The following is a 9,487-nucleotide window of genomic DNA, read 5'->3' as shown; positions in this document are numbered from 1 at the left end:
GAAGTATTGTGTTCCCATATCCTATTCTCCTGTGTCGCGGTTGGCTTCGGGTTTATCTCCTTCGATCATTAAACGCGTATGTTTACGCCACCCATCTTACATCAAAAGTATACGCTTGCTGGGAGTCCTAGTTTTGGTATCTTTGAAAGAACTTCCCTGTGGCTAAATCCAAATGATCTAGACGCAACATAATCGTAGCCTTGTCCGCCGTGGAACTTGGTTCCCAACTAACATAAAATTTAGAAATTGGAGGATCCATACGTCCCAATGTTCAGCCCCTTCATCCGTGGAGCAATCTCCATCACTGAATGCTACAATATCCACGTTATATTGCAAGAAATTCTGATATCATGCGTACTGGTTAACATACACAACAGCACTACTTACTTCAACTTAGAGTTTCTAATCACGGCTAAAATTTCACAGTGCCAAACACATTAAAATTCGTCAAATGTGAACGATTGTGTTCAATAATTAATTCAGGCTTGCCTCCTCGCTGCATTCAGATGAGTGAGATGATGATGTGACATACCAGCTGCAGCGTTCACGTTCGCGGTTTGGGGGGGGGGGGACCAGAGCTACCTTCCAGCGACTCGCTTGCAGTCGGGGGGGGGAGGGGTATCTCGTCGCGTGGATCAGCGTCGACGAAGGCGGCTTCACAAGTGAGTCGCCGGAAAGAGAAAGACGACGAGACGAGGGGTCGTCGCGTGATCTTGAGAGGAAAGACGACGATGGGGCGTCGTGGTTCGAGAAGAAATATGTACGTAGCGGGCGGCGGTCTTCGACAAAAACGACGAACGACAAAGACGACGAACCAGCGGATCTAATCGTGCAGTTGCCGAGACCGAAAACGATGACGACGAAGAGCGGCGGCGTCTATCAGAGGATGAGCGGTTTTCGAGAATAGGATGTAGCGGCGGCGCGTCTTTGATGAAGACGCAAGAGCACGAATGACGGCGGAGAGGGTTCCGACGTTGTCGTCGACAGTGGTTTTGCGGCAGGATGAGGGTCTTCAACAGAGAAGAAAGTCTCTGTGGATGTTACCAGGTGGTTTCGATAACAACGCTCCGAAAGGATGGTATAGTAATTGAGAAGGGGGTAATTTGGCGATATTTTGGTGTGGGTAATGTATGCTGTAACTAAATTTTGGGGCTTGATGTTATTTAGTTTTTGCTGCTAATTAAGGGCTTTGTGCGTTTTAGCGGTTTTTGGGCTTGGGGTGGGGATGAATGGGCCAAATTAAGTTGGTTCCCCCAAGCAATTTTCCCAAAAAAAAAACCCACAAATTGCAACCGCACTCACAGAACAAATGAAGTTGTTGTAGGTAGGAAATCTTGCGAATTTGCAGCGTGTAGCTGGAATTATTATTATTATTTTTTTTGATACTTATTATTAAATTAATAGTATGTATAGTCTCATGTCATCTATTCATCTATAACAATGCGAGGATTTAAGATTCGCAATTCATGATGTAGTAAATACTACAGTAATTATTACTGGATTGTTACTGTGATATTGTTGTTGTAGCCCAAATGAGATTTTTTTAAATATTACTATAGCACTTATGAAAACGGTATTTAAATACAGAATTACTATAGCGGAAATAAAAGAATGGAGGTCGCGTTTTGCACGTGGGTGCACACTAGTCTTATATAGATTTCAATAAGAACCATATGTACAGAGAATAATGTAATAATGTAATTTAGTTGGGACTTAAAGAACCGATACGATCCTTACCGCTGTGCCTGAGATGCAGCAACACTTCTATCTGGGCTTCTAATAAGAAAGGTATTCTCCATGGGCCTTGCACTTCTAACAAGAAATCTACTCTCCATAGGCTTTGCACCCATGGGCCCATTCAATTGTGACCGAACAGGCCCGAGGGCCATCCATGTATTTATTAAATTTATGGCTTTTTTAGGCATCGGTCATGACTCATGTGACAGACACGGAAATGGTTACCATACGAAAGAGCTAGTATGACAATCTCCCGTACATGCCTGCAAAACTGTAGGTGATTGCTCAAAGTTAATTGTAGTTACCGTAAATAACGCATTAATTAATGACCTAACTTCATGGGTCCATATCGAGGTTAGTCTCTGTCTATCCTCTATATATATATATATATATATATATATATTATATATATATATATATATGAGGAATACTGGGTATACTTGGGCGCAAGGATCCTTGGTAGTGATGTGGACACATCTTGTCCATACATCACACCTTGAAGTTGGTGAGGTCCATACTTCAAGGTGTGATGTATGGACAAGATGTGTCCACATCACTACAAGGATCCTTGGTACCAAGTATACCATTTTCTCTCCTCTCCTCTCTCTCTTCCTATATATATATATATATTATATATATATATAATATATATATATATATATTGAGGCTAATAAAAAAAAAATCCTAAACCTCGGCTATTTTGCTCTCTAGTTGATGCAATCTGAATTCTGCATTCAAGATCAACTGAAATTTATCTTGTTGGGAGAGATCGGGCCCAACCGAAGGTTAACATGGTTTTAAATTGAGACTATATGTAAACCAATTTAACTAAAATTTTAAGCTATTGAGTATTAGATCAACTCTTTCTTATCCTCTTCAATGACTACACTCACACATTAATATCCAAAAGTCAAATTTTTTTACATCCGTCCCCCGATTATGTATTTGAATTAGCAGGTGATCTAGTAACAAAATATTTGCATTTTCTAAGGTGATGTCTGGCAATAACGTGGGCTTTTCGGAGCATGTTAAAAAGCTGATAAATTAATGTATACATATAGTAATTATGTATTTGAATTAGCAGGTCTATTAACAAAATATTTGCATTTTCTAATGTGATGTCTAGCAATAGCTGATGATGACGTGGGCTTTTCGGAGCATGTTAAAACGCTGATAAATTAATATATAGTAGTGTTGTTTGTTGGTGGTTGGTAATTAAATTGGCAAGTTGGTGAGGCAGCGACCACAATCTTGGTCTACGCATTTACTCCCTCTAGCTTCAACTAACCGAGCAAGTCACAGCAATCACAAATTTAAGCACGCCGCTCGCAAAGTGCTGGCCGACACTGGGCTTACTCTGTCAAAGCCTATTTGTTGAACTGGTCGTCGATCGGATGGCAAAAGTTTGACTATTTGTGAGAGGAATCCACAAAAATGATGCCCCTTTTTCCCTTTAAGGACATCCAGATTAAAGATATATACACTACAAAATTATGCGGCAAAAATGAAGCTTGAAGACGTCATCTCATATCATCCGTGCGCTAACTAACTAACTAAATAGATAGACTCTATCCGCGCGTCTTTTCCTATCTATTATTAGAGTGAAGGTGGAAATTGGATTTGCATCCTCTTCTCCTGTGAAAATTCACTTACTCGGTCATCGATTATTAATTATTTAGCAAATTGTAGCTCTTAATTTATTCTAAATTTAGCATAACAGCATTGATCATGACATTTGATAAGTCTTAGATTTAGATAGTATAAATCACAAACGCCTAAACAACAGTATGTGCATGTGAGCAAAATGATCGATGGTCTCTCCAACGAACAATTTAGCAGTTGACGAGATACGAATGCCTCGTGATGTTCTAGCGTTTAACGCTCAATTCTACAGAAGCCAAACAGTAGATTGTCCAGGAGATGAATTTCTCGAAGGCTATGATTGAGGAATATAATCTTCATTGTCTTTTTTTTTTTTTTTTGAAAAGTTCATTGTCTTCTTTTTTGACAGCAAAGAAAAGACCGTTCCCGTGCAATTGCGCCGTGTTTTCTCCGGAGATATTGTAGGGGAAAAAGCTACCTCGAAAGATTGCAGGAAGGGAGAATTTTGTGATCCATCTCCCCATTATCCCCGGAAGTCAAAAAAGTTGAAAAGGTTTCATATGCCAATCAAAGGCGCATTCAGTGGCTTGAAATGTTAGTTATATGTACAGGTTGCTCACAATTAATTGTCCTTGATTTTGCGTCTTATGTGCGGGTCCAATCTAATTAACTACATGCCCATAATTTATATTTCCTGGGCCCCGTGACTATAAACTGTAATTATGCTACTCGAAAGAGATTATGGCTATGATGATGATTGAATTTGTTCTTTAGGCATCGAGTTTAATATCTAATCGTACATTAGATTAATGGAGATTGAAGTTTAAAAGTCGTCTAGGGAATAAATTTTCAGACTTTTTTTTAAATTAAAAATATCCATTTTTAACGTCACCGTGACTCAATCTCCGCATTAATTGTTATACATCCAGAATGGAGAACCCGACGAAATTGCGCAATCAGATACGGGAATCAACATCAGCCATTAAAATTTGCCTCTATATAACATCACATAGCTTCGATATGGAAAAGGAAAGGCGTGGTAATTTATGTTGAAGTCTACGCGATAGTCTAGCGTACCGATCATTAATTAGCAATAGCTAGTATATAGCCGGTTTTGGAATCTGAAATTAGTTTTAAAATGGAGAGTATAGAACACGGGCAATACGTGGACTCCAGCTCATGACTGAGGCAACTCCGACAGGTAGGGATGCATCCACAGGGTCGTATGGCATCACGTGCTCCTGCAACTCTGGTGATCGATGACTAATTTTATGTGCCGGTCTAAACATACCCCCGTATTTACTCCCAAATATTGTCACCTTAATACATGGAAGAAAAAAAACACGCACACACACATACCTGCATCTGCGCGTTGCCATTAGAATATATACGTGCTAATATGCGGCTGCTTGTTTCATGTATGATCGACTTAAGAGAATGACACATACATACTGTGCACGCGCGGTACGTATATATGTCGTACTCCCCTCTAGCTCAATTAAATACTGTATTCGGTCTGAGATTTTGGGTCCCATTAATTAGGAGGAACTTGTACGTATATAACAAGCAGTTAATTAGTTAATTCTACAGCAAATTAAAGTGCAGACGTACGAATATGTGTGTGAAAGGGTTAAAGTAACTGAAGATCCCCGGCCATGGGTGGGAGGTTTAACAATACTGTCGGGTGCACTCAGAAAATGACTGCTTCAAATATGTCCATCCGCGTGCAAGCAAAAAATGCACGGGCATAGACTCGCCAAAGTTTTATTTATTTGTTTGTTTATTTATTTTTATTTTTATTTTTATTTTTTGAAATACTATTCACAACTACCCACTTGTAAAGCTTGCTTCTTCACACTCTATATATAACAGGCATTCTCCCCATTCTCATTCTCACTCACAGGTAACTTAAGTATAAGACTATCTTAAGAACCTTAATTAAGCTAGCTAGCTACTTAGGAATCGACATGGCAGGGAGAGAGGAGGATGTCAAAATAGGAGCAAATAAATTCTCAGAGAAGCAGACGATAGGGACGAGAGCACAGAGCTTTAGAGACTACGTAGAGCCACCCCCGGCTCCACTCTTCGAACAAGGGGAGCTAATTTCTTGGTCCTTTTACAGGGCGGGGATCGCAGAGTTTGTGGCGTCCTTCCTGTTCCTCTACATCACGGTGCTTACGATCATCGGGGTGAAGCGCTCCCCCGGCGCGTGCGCTAGCGTAGGATTGCAAGGCATCGCATGGGCCGTCGGGGGCATGATCTTTGTCCTCGTCTACTGTACTGCAGGCATATCAGGTATAGTTAAAGCTTAAAAAAATGTTGGTTAGCAAACTTAATTGACAGAATTATGGCAATATGTGTTGAGATTGTGAGTTTTTTTTTTAAAATTAATTTGTTTCTCAGGGGGGCACATAAACCCTGCGGTGACGTTTGGGTTGCTGCTGGGCCGTAAATTATCGGTCCCAAGGGCGGTGTTTTACATGTTGATGCAGTGCTTGGGTGCCATTTGCGGTGTTGGAATGGTCAAGGGGCTGCAGTCGGCGGAGTTTGAGATGCTGGGGGGCGGTGTCAACATGGTGAACCCCGGATACAGCAAAAGCGCTGGCCTTGGGGCCGAGATCATCGGCACTTTTGTCCTCGTTTATACCGTCTTCTCCGCAACTGATGCCAAGAGGAGCGCCCGAGACTCTCACGTCCCCGTAAGCATCCCTCACTTGCCTAGCTCCTTAATTAGTTCTGTTTCAGCTACACAATTTGGCAACTGAAATCTAAAGAAAAAGACCATATAATTAAAATCAGCTTAAGATAGATAACACTGAAGGCCATCAACAGAACAGATTTAATTAGGTAAATATAAGAAGTTAGTTACGAACTAGTTATAGCCTCTCCTCTTCAGCTAGTTCATACTTTCAGCCCCCGGACGTGTTAGTCATGTCAGTCGTGTTAAGGAGTGATATGTTGAAAAAATTTCTCTCTTATGAGCTTACACGTATAGTAGCCGTTAAAATTTTACAGTTAATTAGCCAGCAATTGAAAGGGAAATTTTGTCATTAGCGTATATGCTGGCATGGTGTACGTTAGCTTAAAGCCTGCAGATCTGCACGCTGCCAAGGTCCAGTAACTTTTCAACCGCCAAGCGGACCTGGGATTTGACTTAATTAGTAGCCCATGGTCCGAGGCTAGCGCTACGTACCATGTCAAATTAAGTAGGCCGAGGAGTCACGTACGCTAAACCTTGATTTTCTACTGCCAACAAAAGAGTGAGAGTTCGTATATATGTTTGAATATTGTGCAACAGATTCTGGCGCCGCTGCCCATTGGATTCGCCGTGTTCCTGGTGGCAACTTGGCACACAAATATCTATCATCCGGGAACGCGCATCAACGCCAGCAGAACCTCTGGGAGCAGCGCCGTTTGTCCTAATCAACAGCAAGGCGCGTGGGACGACCAGTGGATATTCTGGGTGGGTCCCTTCATCGGAGCAGCTATTGCAGCCATCTACCATCAGATTGTCATCAGGGCCATCCCCTTTAAAACCAAGCCCTGATTACTACTTACTTCCTGATCAGCTGTGTATGTGTTCAAAAACCGGGGGCTTTGTTTAAGCTTATGTACAATCGATCATGTATTTTTTTCCTCTTTAATACTACTGAATACAAGGAACTTGTCTGCCAATACTGTCGGGTGCACTCAGAAAATGACTGCTTCAAATATGTCCATCCGCGTGCAAGCAAAAAATGCACGGGCATAGACTCGCCAAAGTTTTATTTATTTGTTTGTTTATTTATTTTTATTTTTATTTTTATTTTTTGAAATACTATTCACAACTACCCACTTGTAAAGCTTGCTTCTTCACACTCTATATATAACAGGCATTCTCCCCATTCTCATTCTCACTCACAGGTAACTTAAGTATAAGACTATCTTAAGAACCTTAATTAAGCTAGCTAGCTACTTAGGAATCGACATGGCAGGGAGAGAGGAGGATGTCAAAATAGGAGCAAATAAATTCTCAGAGAAGCAGACGATAGGGACGAGAGCACAGAGCTTTAGAGACTACGTAGAGCCACCCCCGGCTCCACTCTTCGAACAAGGGGAGCTAATTTCTTGGTCCTTTTACAGGGCGGGGATCGCAGAGTTTGTGGCGTCCTTCCTGTTCCTCTACATCACGGTGCTTACGATCATCGGGGTGAAGCGCTCCCCCGGCGCGTGCGCTAGCGTAGGATTGCAAGGCATCGCATGGGCCGTCGGGGGCATGATCTTTGTCCTCGTCTACTGTACTGCAGGCATATCAGGTATAGTTAAAGCTTAAAAAAATGTTGGTTAGCAAACTTAATTGACAGAATTATGGCAATATGTGTTGAGATTGTGAGTTTTTTTTTTAAAATTAATTTGTTTCTCAGGGGGGCACATAAACCCTGCGGTGACGTTTGGGTTGCTGCTGGGCCGTAAATTATCGGTCCCAAGGGCGGTGTTTTACATGTTGATGCAGTGCTTGGGTGCCATTTGCGGTGTTGGAATGGTCAAGGGGCTGCAGTCGGCGGAGTTTGAGATGCTGGGGGGCGGTGTCAACATGGTGAACCCCGGATACAGCAAAAGCGCTGGCCTTGGGGCCGAGATCATCGGCACTTTTGTCCTCGTTTATACCGTCTTCTCCGCAACTGATGCCAAGAGGAGCGCCCGAGACTCTCACGTCCCCGTAAGCATCCCTCACTTGCCTAGCTCCTTAATTAGTTCTGTTTCAGCTACACAATTTGGCAACTGAAATCTAAAGAAAAAGACCATATAATTAAAATCAGCTTAAGATAGATAACACTGAAGGCCATCAACAGAACAGATTTAATTAGGTAAATATAAGAAGTTAGTTACGAACTAGTTATAGCCTCTCCTCTTCAGCTAGTTCATACTTTCAGCCCCCGGACGTGTTAGTCATGTCAGTCGTGTTAAGGAGTGATATGTTGAAAAAATTTCTCTCTTATGAGCTTACACGTATAGTAGCCGTTAAAATTTTACAGTTAATTAGCCAGCAATTGAAAGGGAAATTTTGTCATTAGCGTATATGCTGGCATGGTGTACGTTAGCTTAAAGCCTGCAGATCTGCACGCTGCCAAGGTCCAGTAACTTTTCAACCGCCAAGCGGACCTGGGATTTGACTTAATTAGTAGCCCATGGTCCGAGGCTAGCGCTACGTACCATGTCAAACGGCGTGGGACGACCAGTGGATATTCTGGGTGGGTCCCTTCATCGGAGCAGCTATTGCAGCCATCTACCATCAGATTGTCATCAGGGCCATCCCCTTTAAAACCAAGCCCTGATTACTACTTACTTCCTGATCAGCTGTGTATGTGTCGGCGTGGGACGACCAGTGGATATTCTGGGTGGGTCCCTTCATCGGAGCAGCTATTGCAGCCATCTACCATCAGATTGTCATCAGGGCCATCCCCTTTAAAACCAAGCCCTGATTACTACTTACTTCCTGATCAGCTGTGTATGTGTTCAAAAACCGGGGGCTTTGTTTAAGCTTATGTACAATCGATCATGTATTTTTTTCCTCTTTAATACTACTGAATACAAGGAACTTGTCTGCTCTCCTTCTATATCTCATCTGCAATTGAAAATTCTGGCTCTGTGTCGGGATCATGCCTAGTCATAAATCATTTCCGATGTAAAGAAATTAAGAAGAGCATATTAATAAATCAAGACGAACATCACTGTACATTAGATTGGATCATGTCCAGTGGGTTGAACAGCATATATAATGGTGTGTATATATGTAAGGTAAATTCATGCATGTGTGCTCCAATATTTTTCCTAATCTCAAAAGTTTTTCCCCACCTGCGGGATTAGTCTCGCGATTGAGTGCCAAACTTCTTTTGAGACAAAGCAAATAACAAACTTGTTGATTTGTTAACTTTTCTCAGGGATCATGGCTTGTTTATGAGCCAGTTGGCCAAATTCTTTACAAATACTAAACTTGTGATCGACCATGCACTGATTGACTTGTTCAGCACCTTACAATTGAGGAACTTGTCTTTTCTCAGGGATCATGGCTTGTTTATGAGCCAGTTGGCCAAATTCTTTACAAATACTAAACTTGTGATCGACCATGCACTGATTGACTTGTTCAGCACCTTACAATTGAGGAACT

General features: G+C 41.8%; 2 protein-coding genes across 2 annotated transcripts; both read left to right on the top strand.

Annotated features, from left to right (window-relative positions):
• Positions 5,242-7,004, top strand: LOC109829785 (probable aquaporin PIP1-4). The gene is made up of 3 exons (XM_020396822.1): positions 5,242-5,634; positions 5,743-6,038; positions 6,638-7,004. Exons 1-3 carry the CDS (start codon positions 5,307-5,309, stop codon positions 6,884-6,886), a joined length of 873 nt encoding a protein of 290 aa, XP_020252411.1. The 5' UTR covers positions 5,242-5,306; the 3' UTR covers positions 6,887-7,004.
• On the top strand, positions 7,241-8,534 carry LOC109829784 (aquaporin PIP1-2-like). Its single transcript, XM_020396821.1, has 2 exons — positions 7,241-7,634; positions 7,743-8,534. The coding sequence occupies exons 1-2, from the start codon at positions 7,307-7,309 to the stop codon at positions 8,102-8,104; spliced, it is 690 nt and encodes a 229-aa protein (XP_020252410.1). The 5' UTR covers positions 7,241-7,306; the 3' UTR covers positions 8,105-8,534.

This window comes from Asparagus officinalis, chromosome 2 (assembly GCF_001876935.1).
Source record: "Asparagus officinalis chromosome 2, Aspof.V1, whole genome shotgun sequence".
Lineage (NCBI taxonomy): Eukaryota > Viridiplantae > Streptophyta > Magnoliopsida > Asparagales > Asparagaceae > Asparagus > Asparagus officinalis.
This window is presented reverse-complemented; position numbering and strand designations above follow the sequence as displayed.

Excerpts from the sequence above, each read along its gene's own strand:
- LOC109829784 (XM_020396821.1), top strand. The coding sequence starts at position 7,307 with ATGGCAGGGAGAGAGGAGGATGTCAAAATAGGAGCAAATAAATTCTCA. Across the intron at positions 7,635-7,742 it reads CTGTACTGCAGGCATATCAG|GGGGGCACATAAACCCTGCG; the intron begins GTATAGTTAAAG and ends TTTGTTTCTCAG.
- LOC109829785 (XM_020396822.1), top strand. The coding sequence starts at position 5,307 with ATGGCAGGGAGAGAGGAGGATGTCAAAATAGGAGCAAATAAATTCTCA. Across the intron at positions 5,635-5,742 it reads CTGTACTGCAGGCATATCAG|GGGGGCACATAAACCCTGCG; the intron begins GTATAGTTAAAG and ends TTTGTTTCTCAG. Across the intron at positions 6,039-6,637 it reads CCCGAGACTCTCACGTCCCC|ATTCTGGCGCCGCTGCCCAT; the intron begins GTAAGCATCCCT and ends ATTGTGCAACAG.